This window comes from Triturus cristatus, chromosome 2_2 (assembly GCF_964204655.1).
Source record: "Triturus cristatus chromosome 2_2, aTriCri1.1, whole genome shotgun sequence".
Taxonomy (NCBI): Eukaryota; Metazoa; Chordata; class Amphibia; order Caudata; family Salamandridae; genus Triturus; species Triturus cristatus.
In genome coordinates, this window is record NC_140582.1 from 214885053 (window position 1) to 214906945 (window position 21893).

Genomic DNA, 21893 nt, shown 5'->3' on the forward strand with positions numbered 1-21893 from the left:
CTTTAAAATGTCACGTTTTAAATGACCTGCTTTGACTAGCCAATTGGAGCGCTTTTTCTACATAGCCACCTCGGCCAATAAGAACAATTACAATTTGTGAATCAAGCCCACTGTCTATACATTTTAAACCTTAATTTCTCAAAAACTACTGACCCGATTTAAACCACATCACAAAAGGATGCTTTGATTCAAGATCTAGCCAAATTTGGTATAATTCCCTTCAGTCTGTTTTTCCAGGCAGAAGTTGAGGTGGATTTGTGAATCGGCACCAAAACATAAACTGTCTCGTACCCTTAAACAAATATAACTCATGCTCTTGTCCTGCACTGCTAATTACCCCACATATGACATCACTCATAGCATCACTGCAGCACCTGAAATTACATAATTGATGACGACTGTGCATGACAAGGAAGTAAGTTATAATTATTTAAAGGGAACGAGTTATAGTTCATATAGATAACTATAACTTGGGAATTTCAGTTTGTTTTTGGTTAGGTGAACATTTCAGTGACAACGTAACGTTTTAAACAAACTGTAATGTTAATACTTTGTTTTTCCCCCAGTAATAATGTGTGTGTATATGTGTGTATATCTGTGTATATATGTGTGTGTGGCTCACGGATGCACCTTATTGAATGTTTGCCCGCAGTTTCAAAGCTTGTATTTCATAGAAAACGGGGCTTACCTGTAATTCACGGTGCTGAATTTATTTCTTTGTTTAAAAAAAAAAAACAAAAAACATTTGACATTACAATGCTGCTGTCAGCATTAATTTGCACACATTTAAATCTCATCTTTGCGGGCCCATGTTTGATGCAAACATCTGCCAATGAATCATTCCCAGTTAAATATAAATGCAGGACCATGTCTGCAGAAAGTTAATGTCCCATTTTTCTGTGTATTATTAAACCTACTCTGTAGTGTCAATATACTACAAAATAAAAGCACATTTTAGAATGTTTCAGATTTCTTTTAAATGCTCAATGCACTTTAAATTTGACGTACAGTAATATACAGTGTAACATTTAACACATTTCAAATATATATATATTTTTTTATCCCCAACAAACACACAGTTTCAATCTGAGGCAAACAATTAAAAGTAAACTGATGGCTGTTACATGCTAAAAATCTTTCTAAAGCGTACTAAAATCAATTATTAAATCATGTAATATAAAAATACATAGTGAGCTTATTCAGAGTTTCAGCAATTAGAAGACACACAGACGTTTTTCGGTCTGCCTAGACCTTGGTCATGGGTTACAACTACCAAGTCCTACAACCCTTTTTGTTGCGCTCACTTTTGATTAGGCATTCCATACATGCAAATTTAAACACAGTTCTTTTCTATCACTGCTGTTGAGCCACCAGTGATGTCAGGACTTGCTTTTAAAATTAACAATGCATGTGCAATCAAAGAAAAAGCTTGACTGTACTTAAATTGTGTTATTTACAAACTGTGTTTGGTGCGGTGCGCAATTTCACAATTTGGCTTTGCCATTATGAAGATAACGTCCAGCCTTTTTCATTTTTATGTGCCCTTTAGTGCTCTGATTCACCTTATAGTTCACATTATGTGATATCAAGCAGTTTGAATACAGTAGTGTTCTTGGTGGACACTTCATGTATCCCTCCTCCAGTGGACTTTGAATGAGCTTGCATGCAAGAATCTTATTTGGGGAAACAATTTGTACAGTACCCCTTGATATTGCAAGCAGTGTTCAAACTCCTTTATCACATACTATGAACTATAAAGTGAATCATAGCGCACTAGATAGCCTATATGTGAGAAAGTGCCATCTTTCTTGCATGGTATTCCCCCACTTTTTGCTGAATGTACTTTGAGTGTGCCCTGGACTCCTGCCAATCAGGTGTCCAGGGCCTATGTACCTTCTCTAAAAACTAAAACCCAATTTGGCAAACCCTGGCCACATGTCAGCCCCTGGTAAATGGTACCCTTGGTACCCAGGGACCTGGCACCAGGGAGGGCCTCTAAGGGCTGCAGCACTTATTGTGCCACCCTTAGAGTCTCTGTGCCCTAACACAAACACACTGCCCTTGCAGGCTGAGTGTCTGGGTACAAGACAAAGCAAGACCAGACAAAACAAGACATGGCACACATCCCTGTGTGCCATGCCCACAGCCTACACTGCCTTGGCATACATCAGCCACCCCTCTAGCTGGGTGCCCTATGCCAGTGGTGTGGGCACAGGAGCATGAGCACTGTGCCCCTACAGTACCCAAGTCCATTCCTGGGCACTGTAAGTGCAGTGCTGCCATTTAAGAGTATATGGTGCTGGGAGCTAGTCAAACACGAACTCCACAGCGCCATAATGGCAACACTGAAGGCTGAGGAGATTGGTATCAAACTTCTCAGCACATTAAACCCGCACTGATGCCAGTGCGGGATTTAATGTACAAAGCACTACAGAGGGCATCTTAGAGATGCCCCCTGAAACCTAACCTACAATCCACGTCTTGTCTGAGAGGCTGCCACACAGCAGACATGTTGCTGGACCCCTGGGTGGAAAGCCCCCGCTCTCCTGGGCCTGCAACAATGCACATCCTGTGCGAGGTGCTAGGTCTCCTCCCCCAGGATGGGCAGGGGGAAGCTTCAAAGGCATGCCGCCTTCGTGAGCTTCTCCGGGCCACTTGCTGTACTCAGCAACTGGCCCCCACCAGTTCTGAGCCCCACTCTGGCGGGAAGACTGGCCGGAAACTCCGAGTAAGGACAGGTAATGTGCCAGCCCTGCCAACCCCACCCATCAGGTGGGGGAGGCGAGGTGAAGCACATCTCCGGGCCTTCGCCATCTTTAAGATGGGGAGTCCTACCCAATCAGGACTAGGCCATTGCCCCCCCTCCCACAGGAGAGTGGCAGGATAGGGGGTATACCCACCCCAGGACAGAGACCCAGTGGTCCCTGCCCTTTACCTACCTGTAACACCCCTAAATTTAGTATTTAGGGGCACCCCGAACCTTCCTTCCTTAGATTCAAGATTCTCAACCAGCAAAGAAGATCAAGAAGAAAGAAGACCTGCCGTGCAGCTGCTAAGAAGAGACACCAACTGCTTTGGCCCCAGCCCTACCGGCCTGTCGACCCTCGAACCTGCTCCTACAAAATCCCGGCACCTCCTGTGGGCAGCAACCTCACAAACCCCGGAGGACCTGGCTACCTTGTGACTCTGAGCACCTGGGACTCCCACGAGCAGTGGCTCTGCTCAAAGCAAGTATCTAACCCCTGGCATCAGCCCGGAACTGCGAACCTTGCACACTCTGCACCTGCCAAGCCTGGCCTGTGCCGGAGTGGACAAAGACCCCGAGGACGTCCCCCCGGCGACTGTGACCCCAAATCCGGCACCCAAGGACCCACCTAGACGCTCGTGACGACGTCTGCAGCCTCAGAACCAGGGACCCCCACAACTGCGATCAACAGAGGGTAAGATTTCCCGACACCAAAAGGCACCCCGGCGACCTGTGGCCCCCTGTGCCCGACTCCTGGGTACCTACCTATCCTCCAACTACCCAACTTACCTCTCGAAGTGGTGGTGGCACCTGAAGAATCTTCGTCCCCGAGCTTGCAGCCTTTGTTCGTCCTTGAGCTTTCCCATTGAAATCCATTAAGCGCCCAAAGGCTCAAAAGCACCCTGCACCCAGCCGCCCGAGTGGCCCTGGCAGTGCAACTTCTACTCCTATCTACTTCCCCATTTGCCCTGAGCAAGTGACCAGGAGCCCAGCTCCCACAGCCGTGTGGCCTGCTAGTCAGCCACCAACCAAGGGCCCCCTGCCTTCCTTAGAATAACATTGGACCTAACTCACTCTGCACCCGGCTGCCCCTGTGCCGCTGAGGGTGCAACAACTGTACTTACCGGACCCTGGGAGACCCCTGAGTCTATGCCCAGAACCTTAACTCTGCCAGTCGAGTACTTACCCAAAAGCCGATAACTCGCTTTTCTTCCATAGGGTAACATTGACTGGTTCCTCTTGAAATTTCTTGTAAGTGAGGAGTTTCTAAACTTTAAAATATTCACCTAAAATCAACCGATTAATGAAACGGAAATACTCTCCTGCTATTAGGAGAGATCTCAGTACTGCATCTTGGTGCCCCGCACTGACCCTGAAAAAAACTTACGGCCGTACTTACCACTAACTCAATTTTCTCCCATAGGAAACCATTGACTGTTTTTCTGTGAAATTTCTTCTGTCGATTTTGCAAACTTATAAATATTCCTTAAAAATCACCTGTGTAACTTAAACGCAGTTTCTCAACTGCTTACAGGTGGTACACTAGTGCTGGATCTAGGATCCAACGCTGACCTAGAAAAAGTAACCATAACCCCACTTACCTGCTAAGTGAATTTCCTTCCATAGGATAACATTGGTAATTTGATTACAAAAAGTTTCTACGTGTCAACTTTTAAAATAGCAAAATATTGCTTAAAAATCACAACAGTAACTATAACGAATGTACTCACTTGTTTCCAAGAACTGTCCCAGGACTGAATCTAGGATCTAGTCCTGGAGTTAGAAAAGTAATCCTGAAAGTAATCAATTGCACATAACTTAAAATTCCCATTGAGCTCAATGTATCATTGTGTTTGAAATTGTGTTGCCTATTGCAACAAACTGTAACTATTATCTGCAAAAGTCAATTGCCTATTGCATAGTATTTAACTAAAGCATCTCATTCTGAGAAAGTATATTTTGATACCTATTGTTGGTTCTAAAATAAATAAATATATTTTTTATATAAACCATTGGCCTAGAGTTCAGTTCTTGAGTGTGTGAGACCATTTGCTGACTGAGTGTGTACAACAAATGGTTTACACTGTCCTCTGATACTGCCTTACTGCTCAACCAAGCTACCACTTTAGAGAGTAAGGTTATATCTAACTTTAACCTCTGCCAAACCTCTGGGGTCTGTGGACTCTGTACACACTGTACCTATTTGGGAACAGTATATACAGAGCCACTTTCTCACACTATACAAATGAAAAATGCAGTAATGTTACAATATCATGGTAAATGAGGAACAAACCAACACTCCATTAACCAGCGTGCAGTTTGCTGGCAAGGCTGGATATTGTATTTAGAAAGGATAAATTAAACTAATATGTGAATCTCAGCCCACTACATGGCACATAAAACGAAAAATGCAGTGGCGGTATGAAATCCCTGCTAATATGGAAAAAACTAAACTGTTTTCCAGAATGCACCTTACTGACAAGGCTGGGCATTATCTTCATAATGGTAAAATCAAATCAAATTGTGCACTGTACTAAACCCAGTTTGTAAATAACATAATTATTAGTACACAATCAAGCTTTTTCTTTCAATGCTCATGTAGTGTTACTTTTAAAAGCAAGGCTTGGCGTCACTGATGGCTCAGCAGCTGTGATGGAAAATAATTCAATTGTTATTAAATTTGCATGTAAGGAATGCCTAATTAAAAGTGAGCACAATGAAAGTGGATGTAGAACTTGGTAGTTGTAACCCGTGAGCAAGGTCTAGGCTGATCGAAACACTTTGGGTGCGTCTTCTAATTGGTAACACTTCGTGAATAAACAGAATATTTCACCACTCGGTGGAGTGCGGCTGTTTTTTTTTTTTAAATCAAGGGAACAGGGTGGAGAATTAATTAGCGGTGTGTGTGTATATATATATATATATATATATATATATCTATATATATCCCCCAAATAAGCTATCCCATAGTGGGTATTTGGGCACATGCCATTGTTTCTGATATTTACTTTTAACCACAGAGTCCTCAACTTTTGAATATTGTCCAGGCGTTCAACTGGACCGAGAACCTTATCAAGCAGTATCCCTGTGTGCCATTAGATTGTGTCCTGTGACTCCATGGTTTCACTCCAAAAGTGACGTGCGGAACCAATTGTAGACACCACTTGCACAGGCTGACGTCCATTCCTTTCTTTCTGCACCACCAGACTCTAATCTTGGACTACCCCATGTCTCTTCACAATACCCTTACTGCCAAAAAATTGTTAAAAATTCATTGGGCAAGGGGAAATGTCCTTTCCCAAGACTGCAGCATTTAAACCTTGCAGAGACGGTCTTAAGTAAATCTGTGACGGATCCCCATGAGGATTGCTTGTGGTGCGCCAGTACACAACTCCACACCAGCAGTGACTGCGCCCTTATGAATCCCCAGGCCATCTGGGTCGGTGAGGCAAAGCTCTAAGTTGGCAAGCACAGAAAGACTGCGCAGTGATGGGTTGAAGAAGAAGTGAAGGTCTCATTCCAACTCTGTCGTTCATGAGGCCGATCATCGTCGCAGACTAAGTCAGGCAAGTTGAAGAAAAAACATAGTCCAAGCGTGACTCGGCACCTTCCTGATGCTCTTGAAATGTGGAGAATGCGCAAGGAGGTCAACCAGACTCCCAGTCTCACTCCCAAAGCCATTCTCCTTCTGAGCCATTTCTGACCCTTGTCTTGAAGTTACCCGAATTTTTAGGGTCATCTGTGGCGCCTCAGCACATCAATCATAACTGTGAAGCCCTGCTGCATGTGTTTTTTGGCTCACACTGGTGTGCTTCTGGGCCCCAAGGAATTGAAAGCACCTCCACCTGGGATTCTGTCTGCCGGTCCACCCTCTGCTCCAGCTGGACCCGCTACTGGCTTAGTTACTTACTTCGATCCTGGCGCCATGACCCAAGCCAAACCTTGGAGTATTGATGCTAATGTCTGCTAATGCACCAGACTAACCAGTGCCCCCTTTGTGCTTTCCAGCTCGGATTCCGTGCCATGCCGACTAAGGCCAAGCCCTAATCTACTTGCGTCACAGCCTTTGGGTAACCCATCATACTCTGATACTCTGCCCCTGCCTAAAGAAAGGGATCAAATTGTGCATACTGTATTTGGAGCAGATTCTGATAATGATGCTGGGGAGTCATTTGTCCAACCATATACGGAGGACAAGTGGTTTAGTGACCTCAAATACACCAGTGGTCTGAATTCCTCGCCAGATCTAGGACTAGTTTTACTTCAGAGTCCTGCCACTGAAGAAATAGCAAAAGACACACAATTGATGGACGGAATGCAGAACAAATCATAACATTCACCCCCAGTCAAGAGATCTGGGTTAAATCCATCATTCTTTTGCTCACCATGCCACCCCAGTTTAGACCTGGCCATATGCAAATCAGTCTTGACCCTGTGCCTCATGGGAACAGTCCAGCCTGAACTGCCAAGCCAGGTCCTCCCTGGACCGGAAACAAGCATCCTGGGACCGGATTCGGGGTTTCACCCCTCTTCAGCCAGGATAGCTTGATTCCAGTGGCACAGTAAGCCCAGGACCCACGTCTGGGCATACCTGGCGCACTTAGGGCGAGAAAGCAAAAGACGCAAAATTTTTGGACTGAATGCAGAACAAATCAAAACCTTCACCCTGAACTGAAGAAAAAGCAGCAGAGGTTTTCGACTTTCAGTTAAAACTATGGAGATGAAATGAACAACTGAAGTGCTTCCACCTGGGCAAACAAATACTGAGCCTCTACACCTGTTTAATGAAGCCTCACAGACCTTCTTGGTGCTTGGGCACAACTCTGTTCCGGACCTCCGGTGAACAGACAGTTAGCATGACGCCATTGTCCAGCCTGAGGAGATCTGGACCTTTTGACTCTACGACACGCTTGTGAGAGCCTAGTTGTTTAGGCCTCTATGAGCAAACTAAACCCTAAAGCTTTCCGTGCCTCACCACCTGACAGGGAATCTAAACACATCAAAACATTTGGGAAGCGCATGTTTTCATCCGCCAGTTTGGCAACATGTTCTATTAATGCCAACTACCTCTTAAGGGGTTTTGCTTGTTCTATTTGGGACTCATTGCACAACTCTTACCCAGTGTCCTGACTACTTGTGTCTCATCCCTATGCAGGCTATCCAGAATGGTCTTGACGTAGCAAAATGTATAATCTGCCTGTGTTTTGGACACCACAGATTGTGTCGAAAGAGCAATTGGCACCAGTGTTGCTCTTAGGAGACATGCCTAGATGAGGTCCTCTGGATTGTCCACCGACGTCCAGTCCACATTAATGGAAGTTTTTTTCAATGGCTCATCTTTTTGGTGAGAAGGCAGATTTAGCCCTTGGGCTCTTTAGAAAATAGTAGGGTCAAGGCGTGCTCATTGGTGCTGTCCACCCGCCATGTCATTAGAACCAATGGTTTTGCCCCCTTCGTGGCTATAGTAGGGGCTTCCAATATCGCCGTCAAGCCTGCCTAGACAACCCAACAACCTTTTTGTGGCTGTGGTACCCACTGACCAGGTGGACAACAGGGGCGGCATGCAGCACAGTCATCCACTCCTCCTGCTGCCTCAAACCCTCTTTAGCTTGCACTTCGAGCACACAGCCACCCTGTCGGAGACCTGATCTGATATTGTCTGCCAGGATGGCAGGTGATAACATTGGACAAGTTAGTCCTACAAATTGTTTCGCGGGTTATGCCTTACAATTACTGTTCTCCCCTTCCACCTCCCTTCATCGTCCACCATCCACAGAGTGGCACAAGAAGGATCATCTGTTCTTCTTGCAGCAGGAAGTGCAGCAGGTGCATTTTCAGTTCGCTTCGCTCTGCTTTGGTCTCAACGGTGTCTCTCTGAAGTTTACAAAAGTGATGGTGGTGGTTTTTTCACATATTCAAAGGTCAGGAGTTCCGGTCTTCCCCCTACCTCAATTAAACCAGATTGGTCGCACACTGCTACACCTACCAGGCGTGTTCCCCCAATGAAAATGGTCCCTGAAGGTCAGCGTCGGCGGATACACCTATGCTCGAGTGTGAATGCAAGTATGCGTGGCGTGTGCCATCCCTGGACACGTGTTTCGAGGTAGTTGCCTCTCGTCAGCAGGGAGTAGGAAAATGTGTGGGGTTGCTGTGTAAGCTGCTAAAATCGTTATCAGGTCTAGTACCTCTCGTAGCGCGCAGGTGCGTAACCATGAGTCCGTCGACTCCACCGGCTCAAGGGAGCCTGAATATAAAGTTAAACCAGATTGGTCGCACACTGCTACACCTACCAGGCGTGTTCCCCCAATGAAAATGGTCCCTGAAGGTCAGCGTCGGCGGATACACCTATGCTCGAGTGTGAATGCAAGTATGCGTGGCGTGTGCCATCCCTGGACACGTGTTTCGAGGTAGTTGCCTCTCGTCAGCAGGGAGTAGGAAAATGTGTGGGGTTGCTGTGTAAGCTGCTAAAATCGTTATCAGGTCTAGTACCTCTCGTAGCGCGCAGGTGCGTAACCATGAGTCCGTCGACTCCACCGGCTCAAGGGAGCCTGAATATAAAGTTAAACCAGATTGGTCGCACACTGCTACACCTACCAGGCGTGTTCCCCCAATGAAAATGGTCCCTGAAGGTCCGCGTCGGCGGATACACCTATGCTCGAGTGTGAATGCAAGTATGCGTGGCGTGTGCCATCCAATTGTTTCGCGGGTTATGCCTTACAATTACTGTTCTCCCCTTCCACCTCCCTTCATCGTCCACCATCCACAGAGTGGCACAAGAAGGATCATCTGTTCTTCTTGCAGCAGGAAGTGCAGCAGGTGCATTTTCAGTTCGCTTCGCTCTGCTTTGGTCTCAACGGTGTCTCTCTGAAGTTTACAAAAGTGATGGTGGTGGTTTTTTCACATATTCAAAGGTCAGGAGTTCCGGTCTTCCCCCTACCTCAATAATTGGCTGTTCAAGGCAGGCTCGCCCCAGGCAGTCATCTACATTACGACAGACCTCATTTCGTTGAGGTTCACTATAAACGCGGTGAAATCTCTACTGACTATTTCAGATGCTGCCTTCATCAGAGCCATCCTGATCACAATACAATTTTGTGATGCTGGATTTAAAAAAAAAAAAATTTAAGAGCTTGCCACATTGGTTTCCACCTCTTGCTTTAGCATGCCACAGGAGTACCTTAACTTGGTCATCACCTTGATGATGTGTACTACATTTGAGCCACTGTCCTCTACGCCTTCTTGCCCTCAAAACAATGTTCATCATCGCATTAACATCGGTGCGGGGTAGAGTAAGATACAAGTAAGATACAAGTCCTCTGTCACCCCATCTTACACTACTTACAGATGTGCATGTCCTGAGAACCCGAGCTTCCTTTTTGTAGACTAGTAGTGAATAGAAGCCCTGCCCACTCTCTACCCATGTTTGCTATTGGCTTGTGTCATTTTCTGTCCTAAATGCTGGCTTCTGATTCATCGATAGGCTTGTTAGTCCCTCCTTACTACAGCCTCCTTTTCATTTCACTTCCCATGGCGACTGGCCCCTTTACTTCGAGTGTTACACAGTATGTGTTATTTAGACTTTGAGCACTATTTGCTTTAATGAGGCTCTCCTACTGCCTTGTCCACCCCTCCCCCCTCCTGTTGTTCGTGACTTCTCCCCCATCCCCCCCAAGCACTTGTGAACATTTAATTCAGAAATGCCCTGTCCTCTTGCTCCTGCGATCCCAAGTCAGACACTCACCGCTGGCATAGCCTAGTGTAGGGAATAGGTGCGAAGCTAACGCTCCAAATATATCAGCACCAGGAGCAGAGACTGCCAGGCTTCGGCCCGCTATACGGTCCACTAGCTCCATTTATATGCAAATTATCTGCTGAAGTTGCAAAGAAAGTCACGGAGTGGGGGCTGCCCGGAAGTGAGTGGTTTATGGATTACTTTTGAGGCGCAAGAGAACAGCGGTGGGAGACAGGCCTGCATCGGCATCCTGAAGACAGCTGAACTCTTCTCAACACAGCCTTGCGTTCCGATGGTCCTCATTTAATGAAGGGAGTGTGGCATTTTGAAGAGAGCTCAGCCATTCCAGATGTGTGTTGAAACAAAATATTCTTTCCTTCAAGGAGAGCTTTTGCCATCTAAGAGAGCCGATTCATTCCAAGAGTGCCCTGCTCTCGTGTAGAGTTTTTATCTTTTAGAATAATCGGGCTGTCCTTGCAAAGCGGGACTTCTCGTACTGAAGAGAACTTTGCATTCTGAAGAAAGTCCAGGCCCCTGAAGAGAAAATCCTACATTAAGCCTGTTGTCTAGAAGAGGAAGGAATACATTGCGAAGAAAACTCTTCCTTTCTGAAGAGAACTGTACCATTCTGTGGAGAGGATTTGGCGTAATTGCCGGACCTGCCGACTTTGGAACTGGGGATCTGGGTTTGAGTCTCTGCGTCGGCTCAGCATCCCCGGATTCTTCAAAACACTTTATCTCCACAGTGCTTACACATAAAAGAAATGTGCCCTTGTGTAATGTAACTGGTGCTCATGTAAAAGGCTCCAATATCTATGGGTTGAGTTCGCGCTATACAAAACTGTTAAACAATTGTAAGAAAACAAGCATTTGCATGCACTAGATCTCGAATTTACGTGAGTTTAAGCTATCGGCATTGTAAATGTCAATGCCTTTTATTTGTTTTAAAAACCAAAACATAAATAAAAGGCATTGTCATTTACAATGCCAATAGTTCAAACTTGCGTAAAATGCGAGTCCTATTGCATTGCAAATGCTTGTTTCCGTAAGTGGTGACTCCCCCTATTGATGGTGTTCGCTCCACCTCGCCCCTCTAAGGAGAAGGAGAGAGTATACCTGCTGGTTCTTAAAATAGTTCTTAGCTTTTACATTATTCGTACCAGGGAACATTGTGTAGATGATCAGGTATTTGTGGGATTCGCTGAGGGAAGAAGGTTAAGACCGCGCACAAGAGAACCATTCCTTGATCTTTTGTGCTCTACATGTAAATTTGCTATACACTGGCCAAAGAGCAACCCTCTGGGAGTTTTGCGGGTTCATTACAACAGAGTTGAGACTGCTACCACTGCTTTGAAATGTGGAGTGCTGTTCTCAATATTTGCCAGGCTGCTATGTGGGCATCACTCCATTCGTTCATGAAGCATTGCTGCCTGGACAGTCAAGTCTGTTGAGATGAACATTTTGCCCACTAGGTCCTTTAGGGCTTTTCAGTTTGTCAGTTTATAGATCTACCACCTGAGAGGTACTGCTTTGGTATCCATTTGAAAGGTGCAGGATCTGCTTATAGAAGTATCTATCGGAGTAACAAGTTTGGTAACACTCTTTCTGGTAACTACTGTATCTAACAGTAGATTCCTCTCCGACCTTCCTCATCCTCCCTGTTCAGTGAACAGGGCTCCTTTCCAACTAAAAAGGTCTCAAGTGTAGAGATCTGCACGCTAGTGAAAGCCAGATTGCTTTTGGGCTGTGTGGTGGTTTGGGGGAGGTGCGAGGGGCGGGGTAGGAACTGATGTCGGTGCATGGAAGTGGTGCTTATGTGTTGTTCTGCGTGTCGTTTCCAGAGCCGAACGGCATCTGAGCAAAGATGCACAACGCAATCTACCGACACTTAGTGCATTAAGGTGTAGATGGGTATTTCCAGAACTTTGCTTAAGATTTTGAAGCATTACAGATGGTAGAATAATGTAGAATGCAGAGGTATCCCATTTGATGGTGGTTTATCTCAGACTGGTGTTGTAAGTATGGCTTTAAGTGTATGCCTGTGTGCCCATCTCAAGAAAGTGTACCGACAGCCTGGAAAGCAACTGATGTCAGTGCTTGGAAGTGGTGCCTATGCATGGTTTCGGATGTCCCTTCCGTAGCTGAATGGCATCTGTGCAAATGTGCACAATGCTATCAACTAGCACATAGGGGTACTGCTTGAAACATTCCTCGAGCCAGTGTGGCGCTCGGGGAATATTCAAGAGGTAACAAATTTGCGGTTAGAGTATCTACTAGAAAGAGCATTACCGAAAGTTAGTAGCTTGTTCAATATAATGATCTAGATAACATTTATATAGTTCGAGAATTAAGAGTTGGATGGTTATTTCCAGAATTTTGCTGAAGATTTTAAAGCATCACAGATTGTTGAATAATGTAGAATGTAGAGGTGTCTCACTTGATGGTGGTTTATCTAAGACTGGTGTTGTAAGTATGGCTCTAAGTGTATGCCTGTGTGCTCATCTCTGGAAAGTGTGTAGTGTATTACTAAACTACGGTCGGTTATTGATAGGCCCTAACTCAAAGGCATATTTTCATTGGCAAGTATATATTTTTCAACCACTTTACTTAAAATTGCAGGTCAAGTTAGGTCTTTAAAAGGATTATCCCATTAAGATGATTAGAATATTTTCCACCGCTGTAGCATGTTGAATTTCTTCCAATCCCACAAACTTTATAGAATGGTGTATCAATGACTGTGTAATGTATTTTGACATGTGATCAGTGATATCATTTAACATGTCATGAGTCAATGTAATATGTGATGTCACACGCAATGCTTGACGGTGCAAGCTATAGTTAACTCAGTAAACAATAACTGGCGACTTTCCGTGTTTTTAAACTTTAGTTTTATCTTATTCGAACGCCTGACTATAACGTCACTTTATAAAAATGACAAAGCTGTTCCTTGGGAGAGGACGCACCATGTAAGGGGTGAACTGTTATGGATATTGGAGCCCTCACACAGCCATCAGGATATTGTGAATCACATACCCTTCAGGATGTAATGTAACATCATTGGGCTGCTCCTACGTCGAGTCGGCTGGTGCAATACCCGACAGGCTCTTGTTTGGAGAGCACTCTTATGGAGATCTTTTATATCCAAGATAGCCGATAGTTCAAATGGAAAGGTGTGGCTCCATGAGAATGTAGATGAATGTTAAAAATAGGAGAGGGAGTACTATCTCAACAATTTTATTATGATGTCTCCTCACCTAATTAAAATATGAGGTGAAAGTGTTTGTGACTCAGATCTATGTTCTGGGTTGCCTACACTGCCTCGTCATGGTCAACATGTTTCTCACTATAGCTGAGATGTGCTCAAGTGATTCATCAGGACCTTAAAAAATGGTAGTGCGGGGTAGGTCGATGGGCGACACGGACTCGGCGTGTCAAACGCAAGGAACTCCTTGCGCAGCCTACCAGGGACTGTTGTGGTTTATCCTATGGAGTTTATAGGGTAGACCGAGCCGCAGGTAACAATACCAGCTGTATATATGAATGCTTATTGTCTATCAAACAACCCATTCGGTATATACTTGTAGATAGAATTTTTTAAGGTCCTGATGAAGTTCGCATGGACGAAACCCATTGGCTGGGCTGCAGTGCAATTGTGATAAGAAATAAACTGCAATGAAGTGGATGAAAACTGAATTACAAGACTCCTGAGGAATTTGATTAGATATGAACAGCGAACATATGTGGATATAGAATTGCATGAAATTAATTGTAATGTTGTGAATTGAACTAAAGTGATTGTATAATTGTATGTTCCTTTTCATTTGTTTGTTAGCATTTGATTGTTTTGTGACTGCAGGGCAGTGGAGTCACGAAAAGTAGAGTATAGATGGAATATACTGCAACATAATTTTACATTAGTGTGACGCTTTATGGCCCACACAGCTATTTCATTATATTTATTGGTTTCTGTCACTGGTTAGCACATTGACGGAGTCCTGAGTGCCATGGGTCTAGAAAACCAAACTCCGATATTTCACCGCAATCTAGAAAACATATCTGGATTACGGCCGCTGCTGCCTGCTCCTTCCATCTTGCAACCAGCCAAGTAGGCAGTCATTAATACTCCTCGGCTTTTGGGCAAAGCAAGCAGTGTTTATTGCCCACAAGTGCCAGTGCAGTTGTCATCGTTCACATATGGTCACAAAAAATTAAATGGGGCCAGTGCAGTTAACTGTGACAAAAGTGAGCATGGCATATTAAAATAAAGGCTTGCAAAAATATAAGAGCCATACATCTATTTACAAATCAAAATGTAAAGTGAAGTTAAAATTCAGCAGTGTCAGCGGCTACAACACAATCTACAACACAATCTAAAATAACATGAATTCCCTCTTTAAGGTACTACCTTAATTGTAGCTTTCACCCACTTCAATCTCACTTAAAATGTACCCTCAACCCCGGAATGCACCACTCCCAACTGCAAATATTATACACACATAGTGTTTTGTCATGATCTACAAGCGCTCATTATCTCTCCACTCCCATGCCTTTATCTACAATTTAGTGCAGGAAGTATTATATCATACTGCCATGTAATGAGCACTTCATAATACCCCTCCCACCCGATATTCTTAATAGAAACATTTGCTTAAAAAAATAACTGTTTGGACATTTTGTATACTGGTGTACATATGCTGAATCAACTTGAAATTCTCCCCCTACACTATCCTCCAAGAGTAGGCATTGCCTGCTCCATCTGGCTACTCCATGAATACCAAAGCCTGTAAATGAAGTATTTTGAAATATATTGTGCTTGAAATAGGTATTTCTTCCTGTGCTTTCTAGGACAACAGCAATATAAGATACAAAGATTGCTATACAGACCCCGAGAACTGGCCTGTGCCTTCTACCAAAATCACAATTGTTTTCACTGACTTGCTTGCCTACTTTTAGTCTACAAATATATTTAGTTAACCCTAATACACCATTAAATATACAGTTTTCTCTGAACCTTGTGGAGTTGGCCATGTGAGCTTTCCAACACATTCCTTGCACTGTTTGCAAAATCAACTATTTACGCATTGATTGTCTGAAGGCATTTGTTCTGTTATCTGCCAACTATTTTAAGGTAGGCATGGCAAACATTTGGGAAAGGCTTAGAACCTCAACAAAGGGGGTGTGTGGCAAAATAGAGGTCAATGCTCCCCCTTACATCCTCCAATTGTGGGTTTATCTTCCAGTTCACAAAGCGAGTCACTTCAGATTGCTTTTACCAGACCTCAGCGAGGCATGGACAGTGACGCACCACAAACTGGTACATGGGGTTGGTTGAAGGATCTAGAGCTTCAAAAGTTGGTGATACTTTATCTCAGCAAGGCATGGACCACTGTCCACATTCAGAAACAAATGGTATACTCAACGATAGCAGTGGCTATGGGGTGGGTTGAAGGATCCATAGCTTCAAAAGTTGGTGGTACTTGACCTGGATTATGTTCTACCCTGCTAATCTGTTCTTTTGTCCTGATCTTTAGTTTTTTTCCTCGACTGGACTTGCCAATCTGAGTCCACTGGAAGAGCTCTATTTTTACTGACATTCAACAGCAGTGTACTAGGCTCTTCTAATTGTCAGGGGGTTGGAAGGAACCCTAAGTGTCCCCCATCCTTATTAGAGGGTGGCTCTTGTGCTATAGCGGATATTGTAGGGATGAGGGGAATGGCTTCAGGTTCACAGACCTTCTTTCTAGTACCCCTGGATGGGAGAGCTTCTACCAGGCCCAGGTCCCAGAGACTGGGGCACCCAGCTGCCATCGGTCTTAAAAAGAAACAAAGCCACAAAATCCTGAATGTTGACATCTGAGCTACATATGGAAAGACTAATGGTGTTCTTTCTTGAACTGCAGTGTGTGCCAGGAACCATTGTCACTCATAATTGGATTAAAATATACACAGCTGGTAGACTTCTCGCCAGTGCCACTGCCTGAGATAAAATAATAGAATGATTTTTCTAGGTAAATCGAAAAATAATTATTCAAGATCTGATGAAATATTCCTTGCATCTATTTGCCACAGGAAATTGGTGGTGTACTCCGTGGATTGGAAGAAGCCTTAACAGAAGTCCAGAGAGAAGACACAAAAGCTCAGAGTGCCCTTGATCTGAAAAAGCAAAATATGAAAGGGGAAGAAAAGAAGCGTAAAGAACTAGTGAAAAGCATGGAAGAGGTAAATAATTGCTCCTGCCCGTAGGCAAAAATATTAACAGGTGTGCAAGTGAAAAATGAGAATTGGTTTAGATTTTTGAGATTTGCCTTGAATTCTGAAAGGGTGGTGATTCCCTTCTCATTTACAAAGGCTGTGAGTGCGTATGTTTAAGTCCCTATTCCACTGAGCCGTGTCTGGTTCTTTTTGCACAGAGGGTCATGTGCAAAAAGAACCAGACATGAGTCTGTGGAATAGGGACTCACACCTGGGACTTGAGACTCTAAGTGCCGGGTTCAGTGAGTGAGATCGAATGTAGACAGGCAGACAGAAGACAGATAGGCCAATATAAAAATAGACAGGTAAGCTCCTGACCACGGGTCGCTCAGTGATGCAATGCATACCTCTGCTTTACCTGTTACCAGTGAACTATTGCTCAGCTGTGTGCAGGTGGTTTGAGGTAGATCTGCTGTCTTCGATATCTTAGGGATCAGTTTTCTGTCTGCACTGAGTGTGATATCAGCAAGCTTAGGGGGGAATAATGTCCCATCAGTGGGGTGTTGCTGTGATAACTACACCAGGCAGGAGAATTTCCACAGTCTTTGACAGATGAGAGAGAGAGAGGTCTGCTATCTGCATTGAGGGAAAAATGTCACCAGAGCCAAAAATGGCTGTGATCACAGTGGCTAGGAGACCTGTTCTAATTTTCTCTTTCTGAAAGGGTGCAAGTATGTTCCTTCCTTTTGGCTTTTGTGTTTCAGAACTCTGTCCTCGAGACTGCAGAGACAGGTGTGTGTTTTCCTTTTGTCCCTTTCACTAATGCATATATTTATCTCCATGCAAAGCCAGGACTCTCTGCTTCTTCTTGCTAAAAATGGAGTTGCATTGAGTTGAAATTAGGGTCTGCTTCCCTACAGTTTATGCTTGCTGAAGGACAGGGACTCAAGTGAGGTTTAGACTATTGTCAGGTTGCAAAGAGACAGGCCCTCACATTCTGATCCTTTGGTAGTGTTGCCTTGCTACCAGAATTGTAGCCTAAGCAGAGTTTGATGGTCTGTTTTTGTGGACATATGCCTGACCAGGGTTGTACACATTTTGGAACAAGTTAGCAGCCCGTAAAACTGTGTTTTACTCCATGTTTTCTAAGAAAAGATGCATGTTTATTCCTCCTGTGCTTGGGCCAGAAACACACAAGCACAAAAGCATACATGCACACATACCTTAATTTGTGGTCAACTTGACTTGCTTCCTGGTCTCAGAGGCACCATGAGCTATATTTATTTGTTTTTATTTTATAAAAGGGGGCGAGGTTGTGCAATGCGTTTATTATGTACCTTATTAAGTAAGACAGCAGGCAATGTGTGATAGTTACATTAATTACATTGCACATTCTAATAACTCAGTTTTCCTTTGTCCTTAGCCATCCCTATTAGTTTGGGAATATTTTCAAACCCACCTTAACTGCAATAATGCTGCATATTTGGAGGGGGAAAAATCATTGAAGATTACAGTAGGCAATCTGAAAATGCTGCAGGAGTAAAGGGGTAGTTTTTGGAAGACGGCACAGATGGTGCTGTGTGCACTTTAAGATGGTAAAGGGGGTGATACAACTGAGAGCAATATGCTATACGGTGTTCCACTTAGTGGAATTCATTCTGGATGATGGTAGTACCTTTTGATGCCCATTCATGTAATAGGGTTAAGTGCCCCATGTCTTCAGGAATTTTGTTTTGCCAGCGCTTATGGAAAACCATTTTGCCAGATATTTAATTGAAAGGGTATTTTCTCTTAGGGTCAATGCTTAATGCTTCTGCTATTTCTGAATACCATTGCTATAGTTTTTATTAAAGAGAATAGGGATGTGTGAATCCCTTGCTTCTCAGGTGTGGATGCTTCTGGGAAGGGGATGGCAAAAGTAAATCCAAATTTTAGTCAGGGCCAGTAAATAGTAGGTGCCTTTTCTGTCCTCTAGTTGATTAAACAATCTTATCTGAAAGAGACACATTAGTGATAGATTCCTTACCTTAGAATATCCCCAGGCGTCAGACTGGATCCGGAAAGTTTTTAGTCCGCAGTACCCCTGTGCGTCGGTAGGCGTCGTCGTACGGCTCCGCAGACATCGCTGCTGTCGTAGTCGCCGAGAGGACGCACCCACGCGCGCTGACGTTGGTTCTTTCTTTTTCTGCGCCAGCAAGCGCAGATCCGGAGAGAGCGGTACCCCCAATCAATTTTTGACTGAGTTTTTGGGACCTTTTGTCTCTGTTTTCAAGTATATATCACTCTACAGGTGCATAGTGCCCGGTTTTAAGTCCTGCGCAGCCTGTCCCTGCACGATGTCGGTGACGGACCCGCACCGTGAGTGTCTGTCCTGCTTGGGGCGCGACCACGACTCCGGGTCGTGCCCCCACTGCTGGGTCATGGCTCCGAAAACTTTGCGGGAGCGGTCCTGAAAGTGGCTGGAGGCCCGGGAGTCTTCTCCACGCCGTTCAAGGTCCCGGTCCCGGTCCCGTGGGAGGTCGAGGGACCGGCCGCTGAGCCATCGCCATCATGCGAAGGCTTCGCACTCTGAGTCAGGTAAGGCGTAGCACAAGAAGACGAAGAAGCGTCGTCGCTCTTTACCTTCCCCTAGCTGGTAGCGTGACGTGGCTAAGGGTCCAGGTGGTGCCGCCAATGCGGCTCCGGCCGAGCCTACGTAGTTGCCGATGGCCTACCTGCCCTTTCTGGGTCCATCGGCGACTCCGGCCCAGCTGCAGGAGTTCCTGTCAGCCATGGCGCGTGTCTTCGGACCGCCCGGTCCCGCCGGTGCGCCTTCATGCCTCGCCGGCCTTGCTGGGGGTCCTCGTTCTTCGCCGTTGCAGGCTCCGGCCCGACATCGATGACGCAAGCCTTAACGCCGAGGGACCCCAGTGGATCCAGGCCTGGATCCCCGTCCATGCCGGTTGGCCCTGTACGGCTGCAGCCCTGGCAAACGCCGTCCCCGGTTTCCTCCCCGGCGTGGAGCTGGTGCCAGAAGGGTGTCTTCCGACACAGTTTGGGAACATCTATCCCTGTATCCACCGACGTCCATATGTTCCGCCTGTTCAGCAGGCTGTGGAGGACGGGTAGGACTGGGAGGGGTCTGAGGACCCTCTCGCAGCTCAATGCGAGTTAGACCCGGACTGGGATGAGGATCCGGGAGATGCAGGTGACCAGGATTATGCTCCGGAACCTGGTGCACTCTCTCCTTCTACTGTGGCTACGGAGGAGAGTGGTTCATATTCTATGGTGTTGCGTAGGGTAGCCAAGGCTCTCCACCTCGAGCTCCCTACTGTGGCCGTCAGGACTAACCTCCGGACAGAGGTGCTTCGGTCAGCTTCTGCTTCTATGGAGCCGCTGCTGCCCTTTAACGATGCACTCTCAGACGTACTTTTGGGCACCTGGTCCAGGCCCAACACAGGCTCCTGAGGACAAGAACGTGGCCCGACGCCATCGCCTGACCCCGAACGACCCAGTTTTCCTCTCCCAACACCCCACCCCCGAGCGCGTTCCCTTCCGCACCTCCGGACAGGAAATCCAAGAAACTTGAGCAGTTTGGGAAGAAAGTTTTTCTTCTGCCAGTTCAGGCCTGCGGTCTGCGAACACCGCATGTCTCTTGGGCCGTTATTCCCATTCTGTGTAGGATACAGTTGTGAGAGTGCTGCCTCAGTGTCCGATGGAGGCTCGGACGATACTCTCCCAAGCTATTGCTGAGGGGATAGACGCAGCCAAGTTCACTATCCGTTGTCGTCTTGACACTGCTGACTCGCTGGTCAGGGCAATTTCAACGACAGTGGCGCTACGCCGTCACGCCTGGCTGAGGACGACTGGCTTTTCTGGGGATGTCCAGAACACGTTGATGGACATGCCCTTTGATGGTACTCGCCTGTTGTGCAATAACGCAGATTGCGTGTTGGAACGTTTTAGACTCACTGGCTACGGCCAAGTCCTTAGGCCTTTCGGTTACATGCACTCCTTCCGCTTCTGCTTTTCGCTCCTTTCGTGGCCAAGAAAGGGGCGCCCAAGCACGTTCGTTTCAAAGCCACACTCCTGCGCAGCAACAGTCTCAGCGTGGATGTGGGACCCGTAGAGACGGGTCACGGGGCCAGCCTGCAGGTCAGTCCACCACCCCCCTACCACCAAACCTTCCTAGTCCGATGTTTCAGGCTTACCAGATGCCAGTGGGTGGCAGGATTCGCCATCACCTCCACCACTGGTGCACCATCGCATTGGACAGGTGTGTTCTGCAGCTTGTCCGAAGGGGCTACTCCCTCCCCTCGAGACCACCCCTCCAGCCATGCCACCTCAGTACCACCCCATGTCGGGGGGAAACTTGGCACTTCTCCAGCAGGAAGTTACGGCCCTCTTGGCCAAGGGGGCCATAGAGCACGTTCCGATACCAGAAGTGGGTCGTGCTTGTTACTCCCACTACTACTTAGTTCCAAAGAAGGAAAAAGGCCTGCGTCCTATCTTGGACCTTCGGAATGTCAATCGCTTTCTTCCGGAAGGAGAAGTTAAAGATGCTCACACTTGCTCAGGTCTTGTCTGCCCTCGAACCGCAAGACTGGTTGGTAGCGTTAGATCTGCATGATGCTTATTTTCATATCCCTGTCCTGCCGGCCATCCGGCGTTACCTGCGATTCATGGTTGGGCTGGAGCATTTTCAGTTTATCGTGCTCCCCTTTGGCCTTACAAGTGCCCCTCGGGTGTTCACCAAAGTGATGGCGGTGGTCGCAGCTCATCTGCGCAGATCATGGGTATCAGTCTTCCCCTGTCTCGACAACTGGTTGTTGAAGGCGGGCTCGCCCCAAATAGTCTTCTTCCCACCTCCAGACTATGGCCGACCTCCTGCATTTGCTGGGGTTCTCAATCAACGTGCCGAAGTCGCACATGATTCCCTCTCAGAAGCGCTTCTTTATCCGAGCGGTTCTGGACACAGCACAGTTTCTGGTCTATCCTCCCGAACGAGTCCGGGACATTCGGGCTATTATTCCGATCTTTCAGCCCTTGTCCCGGGTTTTGGTCAGGACGACCTTGAGGCTGCTGGGCCTCATGGCCTCCTGCCTCCTGCTCACCAACCATGCCAGATGGCATATGCGGGCTCTGCAGTAGGCCCTGAAGTTCCAGTGGGCGCAGCATCAGGGGAACCTGTCCGACTACGTCTGGATCTCAGAGGGCACTGTACGACAATTGCAGTGGTGGCTC

General features: G+C 46.2%; 1 protein-coding gene across 2 annotated transcripts in view; it reads left to right on the forward strand.

The window, feature by feature from the left end:
- SMC2 (structural maintenance of chromosomes 2) overlaps positions 1-21893 on the forward strand; it is a 482587-nt gene that overhangs the window by 132057 nt on the left and 328637 nt on the right. For both annotated transcript variants that reach the window (XM_085641249.1, XM_085641248.1), the window contains exon 9: positions 16548-16697. In XM_085641249.1, coding sequence (XP_085497375.1) covers positions 16548-16697 — 150 coding nt within the window. The remainder of the gene's footprint in view (positions 1-16547; positions 16698-21893) is intronic.